At 51.3% G+C, this 12446-nt stretch overlaps 7 protein-coding genes across 7 annotated transcripts; 3 read left to right on the top strand and 4 right to left on the bottom strand.

The window, feature by feature from the left end:
- Positions 1-27: 27 nt before the first annotated feature.
- On the bottom strand, positions 28-960 carry PG998_007786 (uncharacterized protein; the record flags this gene model as incomplete). Its single annotated transcript, XM_066874602.1, has 2 exons — positions 28-546; positions 604-960. The coding sequence occupies 2 exons, from the start codon at positions 958-960 to the stop codon at positions 28-30; spliced, it is 876 nt and encodes a 291-aa protein (XP_066730547.1).
- Positions 961-2313: 1353 nt separating this feature from the next.
- PG998_007785 (O-methyltransferase) lies at positions 2314-3692 on the top strand (the record flags this gene model as incomplete). The annotated part of the gene is made up of 3 exons (XM_066874601.1): positions 2314-2614; positions 2737-2842; positions 2912-3692. The coding sequence occupies 3 exons, from the start codon at positions 2314-2316 to the stop codon at positions 3690-3692; spliced, it is 1188 nt and encodes a 395-aa protein (XP_066730546.1).
- A 190-nt stretch (positions 3693-3882) lies between these two features.
- PG998_007784 (uncharacterized protein) lies at positions 3883-4360 on the bottom strand (the record flags this gene model as incomplete). The annotated part of the gene is made up of 2 exons (XM_066874600.1): positions 3883-4072; positions 4122-4360. Coding segments are annotated over 2 exons (429 nt in total), but the record flags the coding sequence as incomplete, so codon positions are not given.
- A 747-nt stretch (positions 4361-5107) lies between these two features.
- PG998_007783 (uncharacterized protein) lies at positions 5108-5722 on the top strand (the record flags this gene model as incomplete). Its single annotated transcript, XM_066874599.1, has 3 exons — positions 5108-5201; positions 5228-5382; positions 5537-5722. 3 exons carry the CDS (start codon positions 5108-5110, stop codon positions 5720-5722), a joined length of 435 nt encoding a protein of 144 aa, XP_066730544.1.
- Positions 5723-7187: 1465 nt separating this feature from the next.
- On the top strand, positions 7188-7666 carry PG998_007782 (MFS general substrate transporter; the record flags this gene model as incomplete). Its single annotated transcript, XM_066874598.1, has 2 exons — positions 7188-7229; positions 7412-7666. 2 exons carry the CDS (start codon positions 7188-7190, stop codon positions 7664-7666), a joined length of 297 nt encoding a protein of 98 aa, XP_066730543.1.
- Positions 7667-8171: 505 nt separating this feature from the next.
- PG998_007781 (uncharacterized protein) lies at positions 8172-9341 on the bottom strand (the record flags this gene model as incomplete). The annotated part of the gene is made up of 1 exon (XM_066874597.1): positions 8172-9341. The coding sequence occupies one exon, from the start codon at positions 9339-9341 to the stop codon at positions 8172-8174; it is 1170 nt and encodes a 389-aa protein (XP_066730542.1).
- Positions 9342-10162: 821 nt separating this feature from the next.
- On the bottom strand, positions 10163-11951 carry PG998_007780 (uncharacterized protein; the record flags this gene model as incomplete). The annotated part of the gene is made up of 4 exons (XM_066874596.1): positions 10163-10615; positions 10642-11646; positions 11748-11831; positions 11931-11951. 4 exons carry the CDS (start codon positions 11949-11951, stop codon positions 10163-10165), a joined length of 1563 nt encoding a protein of 520 aa, XP_066730541.1.
- Between the last annotated feature and the right edge of the window lie 495 nt (positions 11952-12446).

The following is a 12446-nucleotide window of genomic DNA, read 5'->3' as shown; positions in this document are numbered from 1 at the left end:
TGGGGCCGCTCGTGTTGAGGCGACGGACTAGGTTTGCTCAAAGGTGACTCTTGCGGTCGCTTCCTCTTCTCTCGCTTCCTTCCTAATTTCAGGTTGCGGCTGTGGTTCTGGCCCGGGTACGGGTTCTGTGTCCACTTCCGGCACTGGCTCCGGTTCAGGGCTGGCCGAGGGCGACGACTGGGTGGTATATCGCCATGCACCGCTTTGATGACCAAAGCGCGCTCTCTTCCGACCCTTGCCTCTCGCTCCACCATCCTCCTCAAACATGCCCAGCGCGTCCTCGAAAATGTCGAATCCATCCTCAAACAACGCCCCATACGAAACTTGCGCTCTCTTGATGAAAGCAGGCGATGCAAATTCTCCGTCAGCAAGTCTCTTGAGAGACCTGCTCTTGGCCGGCGGCATTTTCAAGCTTGCTGGAAGAGCAAACTCCATGTCGGGAGTAGGGGTGACAGCCGGGGCCCGGACTGGGCCTGGTGGTGCAGGCGTGTCCGATGGTCGATCGATTTCGAGATCCTTTGTCTCGCCTGTTTCGTCAAGCTTGGCCTACTCCCCAAACGCGAATGAGTGCATGCACAAGCAGAGGGTGTGTGTGATGCTTACCTGTAGGCGCAGCTTCTGCGAAAACTGCAGCTGCCACTCATGCCCCATCCCGGAAAGACGACGATTTGTCTCGGCCGCCTCCCACTCCACGCCATCGAGACTAATAGCGAGCTCGTCGCCGCTTTTGATACCCGAGCACGAGACTGCCTTCGCAACATGGCCGGCGAAACTGACACGGATTTGACCTTTCGGACGTCGGAGGCGGTACTCGGGCTCTGCCAATGTGAAAGAGAGGGAGCTAGTTGTTGAACTGTATGGCCAGACGACTGTAACGACACCACGCACGGTCGTAGTTTGACTTGGTAGCTGAGGGTTCAGCTGTGCGATTGGGGTTGGCGCATGGTCGGTGAACGCCATCTTTGCTGCCTTTGGGGCATTACGGGGCAACGGCGTTTGCGATGTATGAAGTGAAGTGAAGTGAAGGGAAGTGAAGCTTCGGCTCGTCGGTTCGTGGTAAAGTGGTAGAAAGAGACGGCGGCCGGCCAATGCTGAGTTTCCCACGTTGACCAACAATCGAATATGATGTAATGGGAAGCGGTTAAGGAGCTCAAACTAGCTCAGCCTGCAGAGTAGACTAGCCTAGGCCGATCGGTGACGGATGCAGCGTCGGAGCTGTCATCAGAAGTTGGTTTGGAACTGGAATGAATGAAATGAATGATTCAAGATTGAATTGGCTGCCGCCCTGCACCCGGGGTTTGGGGAATTTAGGTATCGATAAGAGCCCAAGCTTGCTCGAAGCTCAGTTGGTAACAGCAGTAACGGACTACCATTAATTAGCAGTGCCCCACCGATGCGGGCCCTGTTCAGCAACGTGTTGGTGGCTCGAAGCTCCAGCTCATCCGAAGCCACAGCCAACATTAATCCAACAACACACAACTGGCATTCACGAGCCGGTGCAGGAGCCGGACTCCTTTGCTTCTCTGCGGGAAACCGTGACGCACTTGAGATGTCCGACTCCCCTCTCAGTCTTCTTCCCGTCCCCATCGATCTGATTCGACATCTAAGGTAACATAGAAGGTGGGTACTCTCATGTACGTATGTAAGTACATATGTAAGTGTGTCCCACTCGGTGGGCAACCCACCCCGCCATCTGTTGCCTGTATATGTAAACCCAAGAGAATCGCAATATCAACACCTCAGCCCAACCTCAGCCCACACAGCCGGAGTTGGGTCAAGCAATCGTGATGGTCGAGAAAGAAGAGACCCCGGTTATCTTTAATGCTGTGTTGCAGCGCATGTCCATTGGTCGCTTTTGATCGGTAGTAGTAAAAGTACCGTGGCGAGATGAATAGGCGTCGGTGAGTCGAGCCAAAACTCAGCCAACCAGAGGCTTCACCATACTCCGAGATTCCAAATTTGGCAAAAGTACCGAATTTTACGGCGTATGCGGTGCTCTTATCTCGCAAGCTCGCACAGGCTTGCTGTGGTGTCACGCCAAGTGGTCGGTCTTGGATGAGCCAGATCTACACGAAATCCGCAGTGAAAAGGGGGTAGCAAGTTCCATTGTAGAGTTGGACTTGGCGCTGGCCACCGGGCGTTGAAACACAGGGCAACTGCTAATGTATATAAGGCTGTAGAGGAGTGTTGACCATACTCCAGAGCCCACGGTGTTCTCTCTCTCTCTCTCTCCCTCTCATCCTCAAAGACTGGAAACCCAAGTTACTCGTAGTATCCACCTCAGTATCATTCAAACCTCCAGACTTCGAGAAAATGCGCGTGTCTGTGACGGACATCGGCGAACTGTTGCGCCAGACTAGTGCCCGTGACTTCGACGGCGATGACACCGGCCGCTTGGCCACAATCAAGGAGGCACAGCGCCTGATCCACCGGCTCCAACACCCTACGGAGCGCGGTTGGGAGCTTGCGTTCGAGAACTGGGCCGTCCTTGGGACTTTGCAGACGTTCATCGATCTGGGCATCTTTGAGCGCTGGCACGCTGGCGGCGGGGGCCAAATGTCGCTCAAAGATCTCTGCGAGCTGGCAAGATCAGATGTCGATCCTAAATTAGTCGGTGAGTACTGCAGTCTTTTGTCACATTTATATGAAAACAAGATCATTTCCTCCTCCTTCTACTTAAATCCTGAGAAGCTGACCCCCATCTTACGAAAGTGCGATTGTGCCGTCTGTTGGCAGCCAAAGACTTCATCGAAGAGGTTGCCGAGGAGCAGTATAAGCCAACCGACTTTAGCTTGAGTTTAGGGGATAAAGATTCACTTCAATCAGCTTGGATTCAATCTGGGTAAGTCAAACCCTTATGGTTATCAGGATGAACAGTATGTTTTTCCACCTATTGTCTAATACCCCCAAGGCACGATCACTTCAAGTACGACGGACTGGACTATCTTTCACGCTTCTTGCAAGAAACGTCGTACCGCAATCCCGTAGATATGGGGAACACAGCCTATCGGCTTGGATGCCCTGAGAACATTGACTTCTGGGCCCGTTGCTCAGCTAAGCCAGAACTCCAAGCAAGCTTCAGCGAGATGATGGAGAATTGGACAAGATACAAGACCCACTGGACCGACTACTACGATAGCCGTATCCTGTTGAGCTGTGATATCGACCCCTCTGCCCCTATCCTGGTGGATGTAGGGGGCAACAGAGGCCACGACATCTCCCTCTTCCTGGAGCGGCACCGCACCGATATACCAACAGGGTCGCTCATACTACAGGACCGACCCGAGGCACTCGCCCTGGCCGAAGTGGATCAAGAAAAGATCCGCACCATGCCCCACGACTTTCTGACTTCGCAGCCGGTGCGCGGCGCCCGGGCATATATGTTCCACGCGGTATTCCACGATTGGTCCGACGAAATGTCGCTCGTGATCCTCAAGCATACGGCTGTGGCTATGAAGCACGGCTACTCGCGCCTTCTAATCGTCGACGTGGTGCTGCCACCAACGGGTGCCAGCGCTTTCCAAGCGGGCATGGACGTGTCTATGATGGGGATTCTTTCTTCCAAGGAGCGTACGCAAGGAATGTGGGAAAAGCTATTATCGGGCGCTGGATTCAGGATCCTGGAGATCTGGAAAGACCCTAAACAATATGAGTCCGTCATCGAGGCTGAACTGGGCTCTCCTGATGCGTAAGCACTCGGATTTCAGCTGTAGCGGCCCTTGGGGTTCCAACGGCCTTTGAGATGTATGTTTCGACCTGAACTGCTTACGCCTATTGCCCCTGTTTCAAGTCTCATGTCTCTGCTAAGTTACATTCGCATTGAACTGATGACAAGAATGATGTCAATTTCCATTATCGTTAAGTAAAGCATTGCACCATCCCCTACCAATACCAAAAGTTGTATTCACAGAAAAGAAAACATCGTGCCTGGGAGGCATTCTTTACTCCAGTTGCTTCATCACGAAAGGAAATTTGAGCACCGGTGACACTAAGATCCTTTGACGGGTCATACCGCTCGAGACTGTCCAACGGTTCGTACTTCTCGCTGGGATACGAGATATCGTTGTATGCGCTAATGGTTCGTCAGTAAACATCACCCCCGTCGTGGAATCAGCACTCACATCTGCCTTGAATGGCTACCAGGGTGCCCCGCGGCGTCTGTCAGGTACGGGTGGATAGAGTAGAGCCGGTTGCGGTCATCCCACTTCTCTACTGGCTCAGACGGCTCAATATATTGCTGATACATCCGCATGTAAACCGACGATATGAGATAGTATGCCCATGAGCATCTCCACGTCCCAAACTCCATTTCATTGTGGGCGTAGGTACAGCCCGGGTCGAACACGATGGTCTCGCTGGTGCTGTGTTCAGGTCCATGTCGTGGAAGTCACCAATGAAGAAGTGGACCGTTACGCCCCCATTGGTATATTGACCCCAGCCGGCTGCCTTCGGAACCAGTCCGGGGCATGCCGCGTTGATGTCGTTGGCTGACTGGAACTCCCCGCTCACAAGAGCTCGTGCTCCTTTCCCAACGGTTTACTAAGCGCTGGACTTGAGGGGTCGGCAAGGGTGTGATCAGTCGTGTCCACGAAAAGGCGTCTCAGCCCCAATGTCCTAGGCCTGGGATCTCAAAGTTTCTCTCCAATCAACACCGTCGCCGGTGCTGACCGAATCAGCCCATGAAACATTCCATGCGATCAAAATACCCCGCCATCAGCTCTGTGGTAGCCAACTTCTCGAATTCAACACCTGAAGGCACCTCAGGTCTATAGTATTGACAATGGTGAGTAAAATGTAACGATCTCCGAATGTACGAAAGCTTTCGCGGTGTTATACTAATACCAGTCGCCAGTTTCACAAACTCTCGACCTTCAGGCATAACAAAAGTGGCATGGAGAGTGGATCTCAGGAAGAAAATCATTGAGTCTCAAACGTGCTGGGGAGACCGGCGGACACCAGCTCTGCGCTCCGCGTTTCGGATCAGTTCGGATCATCCTCTTCGTCCCTTTCGTCACTTTCGACTCCCATTGCCGTGAACCAATGAGCCGGAGAACGAGTGAGTCGGAACCTGGGCCACCTGGGTTGAACGTCGTATACACGCCCGAAAATGACTACAAAGCAGTCATTGTGTTCATCCATGGCCTTGGAGGGACAAGCCGAGTCACTTGGTCGAAGCATAAGAATCCAAACCTCTTTTGACCGTTGACATTTCCACCGCTTGAACCAGACGTTTGCCTCGCTCGAATCTTAACCTTCGCGTACAACGCCAACATTCGAAAGTCCTGTCAAATTTCCACTCCAGTCTTGGACTTTGCCAAAGATCCCCTACTCGACTTGAAATATGGCAAAGATGACCAGAAAGAGGAGCTGAACAAGGGGAGGGTGAGAAAAGTCGAAACCCCTGCAGACGATATGGGAAGACTCGCAAACATTATAGGTGCCATTAAATTTTGTGGCTCACAGCATGGGCGGCCTGACTATAAAAGACGTAAAAAAAGAAACCTGAAATCCGTTATAAGATGCTGAAAATTTGCAGGCATATTTGCAGGGACAACATGATCCCGAGTACGAGACGATTTTCACAGCAATCCTAGCAATCACTTTCATTGCCACCCCTCATCGTGGAACCCATCTCGCGGAGACACTGAATCGTATTCTGAAGTCGAGGATGATTACTAATTCGAAGCACTACGTCAAGACCGAGCCAACTTGGTGGTTGTGACAGCTTTTCAGAAAGCTCCCGAGGATAACAGACTGTGTGAGCTGTTCTTTAGAAAGTTGACCGTCTCGGGCTTATCATAAGCACTCGAGGAAGACGAATCCGACATTCTGGACCTCCAAAGATCCATAGTCGAACTTTGCAGCGGATTCGCGGCCATCGATAATGGCGGTGAAGTGTCCCTGGTTCACCAAACAGCCCGCGAGTACCTGCTGATCGACATACCGCGCCCTTTTCGTGTCAATCCCAAAATTGCACATGAGCAGCTGTTCTTGGGTTGCATCAACTGCTTGCGAATGATTGGGCTACAAGCCAAGATAGCCAAAGCGCAGGTGCCGGACTTCGTCGAGTATGCATGCATTTATTGGTCATCTCACCTTTTGTTGGCCCCTGTCGAGAGCGAAGATGTGGCCACGTAGCTCATTGGTTTCGTGAATGGGCAATCAATCTTGACCTGGATACATATTGTTTCTAGGTCAAAGCAACTGCGTGTGCTGGTGCAAGTGTCGAATTATATCTCGAAATATGTGGCCAAACTGAAGACTATCCATGGTCCAAGAAGCATGAAAGCGAGCTTCATCATGCAGCAAACGTCATTAGAGAGCTGGGCCATGGACCTGGTGAAAATAATGGGCAAATTCGGATTGAACCTGATGAGAAGACCTGAATCGATCTTCAAAGCCATCCCACCTTTGCCCCCAGAACTCTGCCATCTTTCAGCAATTTGGGAAAGTAGAAGCCTCTCTATTAAAAACCTCAGCGACTGGGATGATTCTCTTACCCGGATATCCCTTGGGTCTGGTGCCTACTCGTCTTCTATTCGACCTGCGGAGAGTTACGTTGCAATACTAGCAACGCCCATCACGATCGCACCAAGCCTTGGCCCTATCCTTGGAGGTACCTTGTCATATGCGGCTGGGTGGACATGGATGCTCTGGTTTCTCGCAATAGCATCCAATACATGCTTTTAATTGGTGGTATTCCTATTACCCGAGACATCACGGAAAATTGTCGGTAATGGATCGGTACGCCCCCTAAGCACCTGAGACTGCCGCTACCTACTATTATGCGGCATTGGCAAGAAGAAGACCTCGACCTAAACGCGCGGTGGGATGTACCGAACCCCCTAAAGTCATTGCACATTCTATTACGCAAGAATAATGCTATTATCATCCTTACTTGCGACATCCTATACGTCATATACACCTGCGTAAATGCGTCACTCTCGGTGCTCTTCATCGATATCTATGGGTTAAACCAACGGCAAACCGGTCTTGTGTACCTACCGTTCGGCTTAGGTGGCACTGTATCGACCTTCTTTTCAGACCCGTTGCTTAATAACACATACCACAAGGCGAGGACCCGGCGCCGGCTTTCTACCAACAAAGTCTTTGGGGATGATCTAGACAGTTTTCCCATTGAGAAGGCACAACTTGGTGCTGTCTGAGTCCCCATGATCTTGACAACAATGTCAGTGGCGGCATGCGGTTGGTTGTTACAGCTTCGCAAAGTCAGTCAGCCAGTGCAATGCAAGGCACCTCCGTATTTCTGTACCAACTTCTCCGCTATAGCATATGGCGATTCCTCTCTTCCTGCAATTCGTTGTCAGCTTAAATCTGCAACTAGACTTCAGTGCAAGTCTCAGGATTTTAATATACACAGGGCCTCCAAATACTCATTATTACTCGTTAGGTATATTATAACATGTTACTCTTGGATAAGAACCACCAGACCCCGGCTGCTGCACAAGCCTCGAGCAATGTAGTGAGATGCACGCTTGCGGCGATCACTGTTGCGTTCCTGGGGGACATGCTGCGGGCTATGGGCATTGGATGGATTTTGGCATTTCTTGGAGCCATGTGCATCTTTGCCCCTGGCTTGTTGCTACTAGATTATCATTCAGGAACAGCATGGCGCCAGAAGAGCCTGAAAAGTTCGAAGGAATAGGTAGGTAGACTGACGACGCAAAATGCACTTGTTTTGTACTTGTGGGTGATGAGTAGCTGGCTTAATGGATCATGTCGCCATGTTCAGGCTCAGTCTCTCGAACTACTCGTTTCCTTGCAGGACAAGGAAGAAAAGTCTCTATATTATACCATATTTCGTTTCTGTTGGGTTGACAGCTTGACATTGAACCGAAAAGGAAAGAAAGAATACCCAATACCCAGCCTTGGAACACAAGAGCACCCATCATACCTTGTGATTAAGCCATTATAAAATGTAGTTGCGTACCTATTTTGGACCCTATAACAGCGCTTTCTCTTTGTGTTGTGTAGTGGAACATATTATTCAACTCGAGGGCCATCAGACACGGTTGATTTAACTGTCCTCCTTATCTTTACATTGCTATTATATGTATTAGGCAGTGCCACCTAGTTATGGCTGTGTCCAGATCGGGACATGTGAGAAGAGAATATAGCATTCGCTCGCTTCAGTGAAAATGCCGCGCTTCCTATGAGATTACATCCGCCTTGACCAGCAAAGAGTAATCGTCGCCATCCCTTTCCAATAGACAGGGTGTGATCATCAAGCTGACCTTACCGTCTTTAATGACCTGGCCCGCCTCGTTCATTGTGTTTACATTGCACTGAAACCCGTGCGTCAGCTCACTCCTAGGTTCGTTGGTCATCATCGGTATGACTTTGGTCCTCGCGAATGTTGAGCTCATATCTGCTGCCAATCTGACAATCTCACGAATATTGTCGTGCAGTTTTAGTGCATCGGATGGGGCAAACCGGACCATTGTATCATGGATCTTAGCCGCCATTTCATCAATAGTCGGCTCATCGACCTCGTAGCTTTTGTGGACCAGACGTGCGGTTTGCATCCGCCAACGCTGGAACTCGATCTGACTGATCTTGCCTCGTTTCCACAAGGCGTTCCCCATGGTGCTGAGGTGTTCGCACATTTGGGGGCCCCATACGCGGCTGAAATTGACGAAGAGGTGGTCGCAGAGAAGTCGCCATATCAGGGAGCGGAACAAGTAGCAGGGCATGCGATCGGTGCTCAAGAAGGTGCGGTAGTGGATAGATAGTTTCTCGAGCGTCCTTTCGTCCTCCTTCGATAAGGTATCAAGGGGCTTGACCTCGTTAAAGCGCTCTAAAGACAGCTGGCGCACGTGGTCGCGTAGCTGGTTCCACTGGACAGCGATGAACTGCTTAGAAGGTTGGTCGGCGTGAATTTGGGCATTCAAAAGCTCAAGCTGGAGCTTTTGCCGCGCAGACTCTTCTTTGAGCGCCGTGTATTTGCGCTCGCTGTACTCGATCTGAGCACGTGACATGGGTATCATTTCCCCGTCACCGTTGGTGCCTGGGGTGGTCGGGTCACCCATGCGCCCCGACTTGGGGGGAGTGACAGTGGCAGAAGATGGCCCTTCTGTCGACTGCCGGAGATGGGAGACTTCTTCGGTCAACGTCTTAATCTGTCGCAGTTTGTCGACCTCGGCTTTTAACGCCTTGATTTTCTCGTCGGCGTCCTGCCGAGCTTGGTCTCGGTCTTTCTTGACATCCTTGACGATCTTTTCGTATGTTTCCTTGATCCTGGCCACCTCGCTCTTTTTGGCGAATTCCTCCAATTGGCGAATGCGCGCATCCCGCTTGGCGATTTCGGCCTGGGGGTCCATTTCCACGTTGGTTTCCGCGTCCAGGGTTGGTCTTAAAAAGGATTTGCGATGGGACTTTTGATTGAGAAATAGAGGGATGAATCTGGGAAGGCTCAGATAAACCGATGGAGGAAGAAAATGATCGTAATCAAATTTTCATAGGCAGAAGAATGCATTGTTGATGGCGACCAACCTAGCTACCTTTGAAAGAGCTGCTCTTTGTGCGAGCCGAAGCGGGGCCTGGTGTGATGTTGGTTTTTAACTTGTTCATCATCGAAAGGGTTCTGCTATCACCTGCCGACTCGGGGATCCTCGCTGAATCTGAGGAAGGAGGGGAAAGAAAGAAGGTTCAAATGGTCTCCCTTGAATGCGAGACATGGGCAGCTGCTAACGCGGCTTATTGAGATTTGTCATTTGCGAGAAATCAATCCTAAGGCGACGACGTTGGAATAAACTTTGCCATCACGTGCTAGCCCAGTGGACCCAGCAGAGCTACAAGCAGAGCTACAGGCTCTCTCGCTCATCAGTGAATCTGGAGGGGCGGTGCATAAGTGACGGGTTCATTTTGCATATCATAAGTGCACGACTGTAAACGTGTCCATAAAGCTGGATCCTCTGTGTGTACCTTGGCCCCATATGAGGCTTCTTTATACGTCAGAACCCAGAGGGAACAAGTAGAAGGCACGATAATGAGGTGTCCATCAAATATCAATTACGCCCGCTGAAATGCCCTGGAACATGCAAGAGTATGTACACTAAGAAGGTAGGCCATGGCAAGCCTTGATGCTCCTCTTACACCCAAGGCAGCAACCTTTTTCCTTTGCCATCATACACAGCATCGATTATTTTCTCTTGCCACCAGCAAAGGCTCCCTCGAAACCAGCACGGCCACCCGTCTTCTTCTTGGGGCCAACCTTCTTCTTCTTGCCTGCCTTGCCGAGCATTTTTGTCTCTTTCCGCTCCCGGATGTTGGCTTCGCGCTTATGTTGTCGTTGCTTGATACTCTTCTGGACACCTTCGGACCGCTCAGCCCACGCCTTCTCGCTCTTCTTCTTGGTGGTTTCCTTGCGCTTCACCGCCTTCTTCAAAAGCTTCTCGTCGTCTCTAATCTTTTCGCCCTCGGCTCGTTTCCGGGCTGTCAACCAGGCTTCCTTCTCTTCAATGTCCTTGCGCTTCTCCTCATCCATGCTCTCTAGGCGCTTCTTTTCGTTTTGGAATTTCAGAAGGGCTGTCTTGGGGTCAGAAGGACCCTTCTTCTTGGCGTTGTTAAGAACATGTGACAGGTCATGAGATAGCTGGGCGCCATCCGCGAACGCGACACGGCCAAACGCGAAGTTGTTATCCGCCATGTCGATAGCCGGGCTAAGCATGCTGCCGGGGAGTTGCGAGCCGAGGCAAGAGCTTCTTCTCTCTTCAGTTCCTCCTCTGCCTTGGCCTTTTTGCGCTGCTCCTGTTTGTGTGCCTTTCGCTCCATCTCCTTCTGCCGGCGAGACTCGATGAGTTCTTGGCGTGTGCGAATGGGTTTTCCGTCAGGTCCATCTGCTTTGCGGGCTTCTCGGAGAGCTGTTATCCGAGCCGCAAGACGGGCTCGCAACTGAGTAGTGTCTGAAGGAATCTTGATGTGTTTCGGCTTCTCGGACGGCGCCACGGTGGACGAAGTAGATGTGGTAGTGCTTGGCGCTTGTCCATTTGAGTCGGCAGGTGTGCCGTTAGGATCAAACACGGGAGAAGCCGGAGCAGACGGGGGGTCGGATGCAGAGGTAGATTCCTGCTCTTCGGGGTCGGCTGCGATACCCGAGACATCAACTTTCTGCATGTCAGCTGGCTCGTTGGCTTCGGTCTCCTCGTCATCTTGCTCGACGGACTTGCTAGGTTGAGCCTCGGACTGTTCGTCAGGCTTGGCTTGTGTAGTGGATTGCGATTCTCTCGGACCAAGCTTGACCTTGTTGACGCCGGACTTGACGTTTCGTTTCTCAAAGGCGGCTTCTTCGTCTCGCAAAGCCTTGCGCTCAGCCTTGCGATCCTTTTTGCCCTGCTTCTTCTCTTCCTTGCGGCGTTGCTTGGCTGAAGCCTCCGTCTCTTCCTCAGTCGTCTTTTGCTTCTTCTTCTGTTTCAAGCCCTGGCCAGGCTGTTCATACTCGACACCTTCGACATCGGACCAGTCGTCCTCAGATTCGGCCTCGCCTTGGTCTCGCTTTCGCTTCTTTCGGGCCTGCTCATCCATGATCTCCTTGACGCTCTTGTTGAGTTCACTGTCGGGATCAAGCTTGTTCCGTCTCGCTTCCTTGGCTTCGGCTTTGGATTGCTTTTTCTTTTGCCCTTGCTCCTACAAGAAGAAAGCGTGCATTAGCAACTGGGAGATGCCAGACGATAACGCGTAGGCGGCGAAGTTAAGCGAAACAGGGATGGACGGCATTGTATACATACACCAGACTCTTCGCCGTAGTACATCTTGGCGGGAATCAAAGACAATAGGCCATCGAAGGCTTTAGCAGAATCGCGCAGGCGCTCCTATATTGTGTGGCTATGGTTCAGTGCTTATCCTCTTGGAGAGGTTGGGAGCCGAGAAAAGCAGGACAAAGACGGTCGCGGGGTCGCGGGCAAACGAACCTGCAGCGAAGACTCAGCCATGATTGAGTAGAAGCCAATCTATGCACAGCGATAGTGTCTTCGATGGGATCGTGAGATTGATCTGGCGTTGAATGAATGCAGAATGCTTGAGCCTATGGGGATCAATGCCAGCTTTTTTTTTCTCTTTCCCAGAAGGAAGATTGTTGGTAGCTTGCTGATGGATGGAGAAAAAACAGCCCAGTAGTTTCCGCTTTCCGTCCCTCGAGTGAGTAGGTAGACAGAATCGTGGCCAGTGATTGGTTGCACAGGCCGGAGTTTTGAGACCCGCCCCTCGAAATTTTCTGGCAAAGCAGTGGGTTTACGCTTATCGCTTATTTTTGCGAAATCTTGGCGATCTTTCTGCCGTTTTTTTTGGAAAGTCCGTGCACTTATCGCCCAAGGCGGTGAGACTAGAATGATTGGATCGCCGGTTCTACTTGCCAGTAACCTAGGCCATGGTCTGCTTGCTTGTGCATCAATGTCTTGTTAGTATAGCCTGATTGGTGAACATGGCAT

The sequence above is a fragment of the Apiospora kogelbergensis genome, assembly GCF_038363985.1.
Source record: "Apiospora kogelbergensis strain CBS 113332 chromosome Unknown utg000005l_segment0_segment0, whole genome shotgun sequence".
Classification (NCBI taxonomy): domain Eukaryota; kingdom Fungi; phylum Ascomycota; class Sordariomycetes; order Amphisphaeriales; family Apiosporaceae; genus Apiospora; species Apiospora kogelbergensis.
This window is presented reverse-complemented; position numbering and strand designations above follow the sequence as displayed.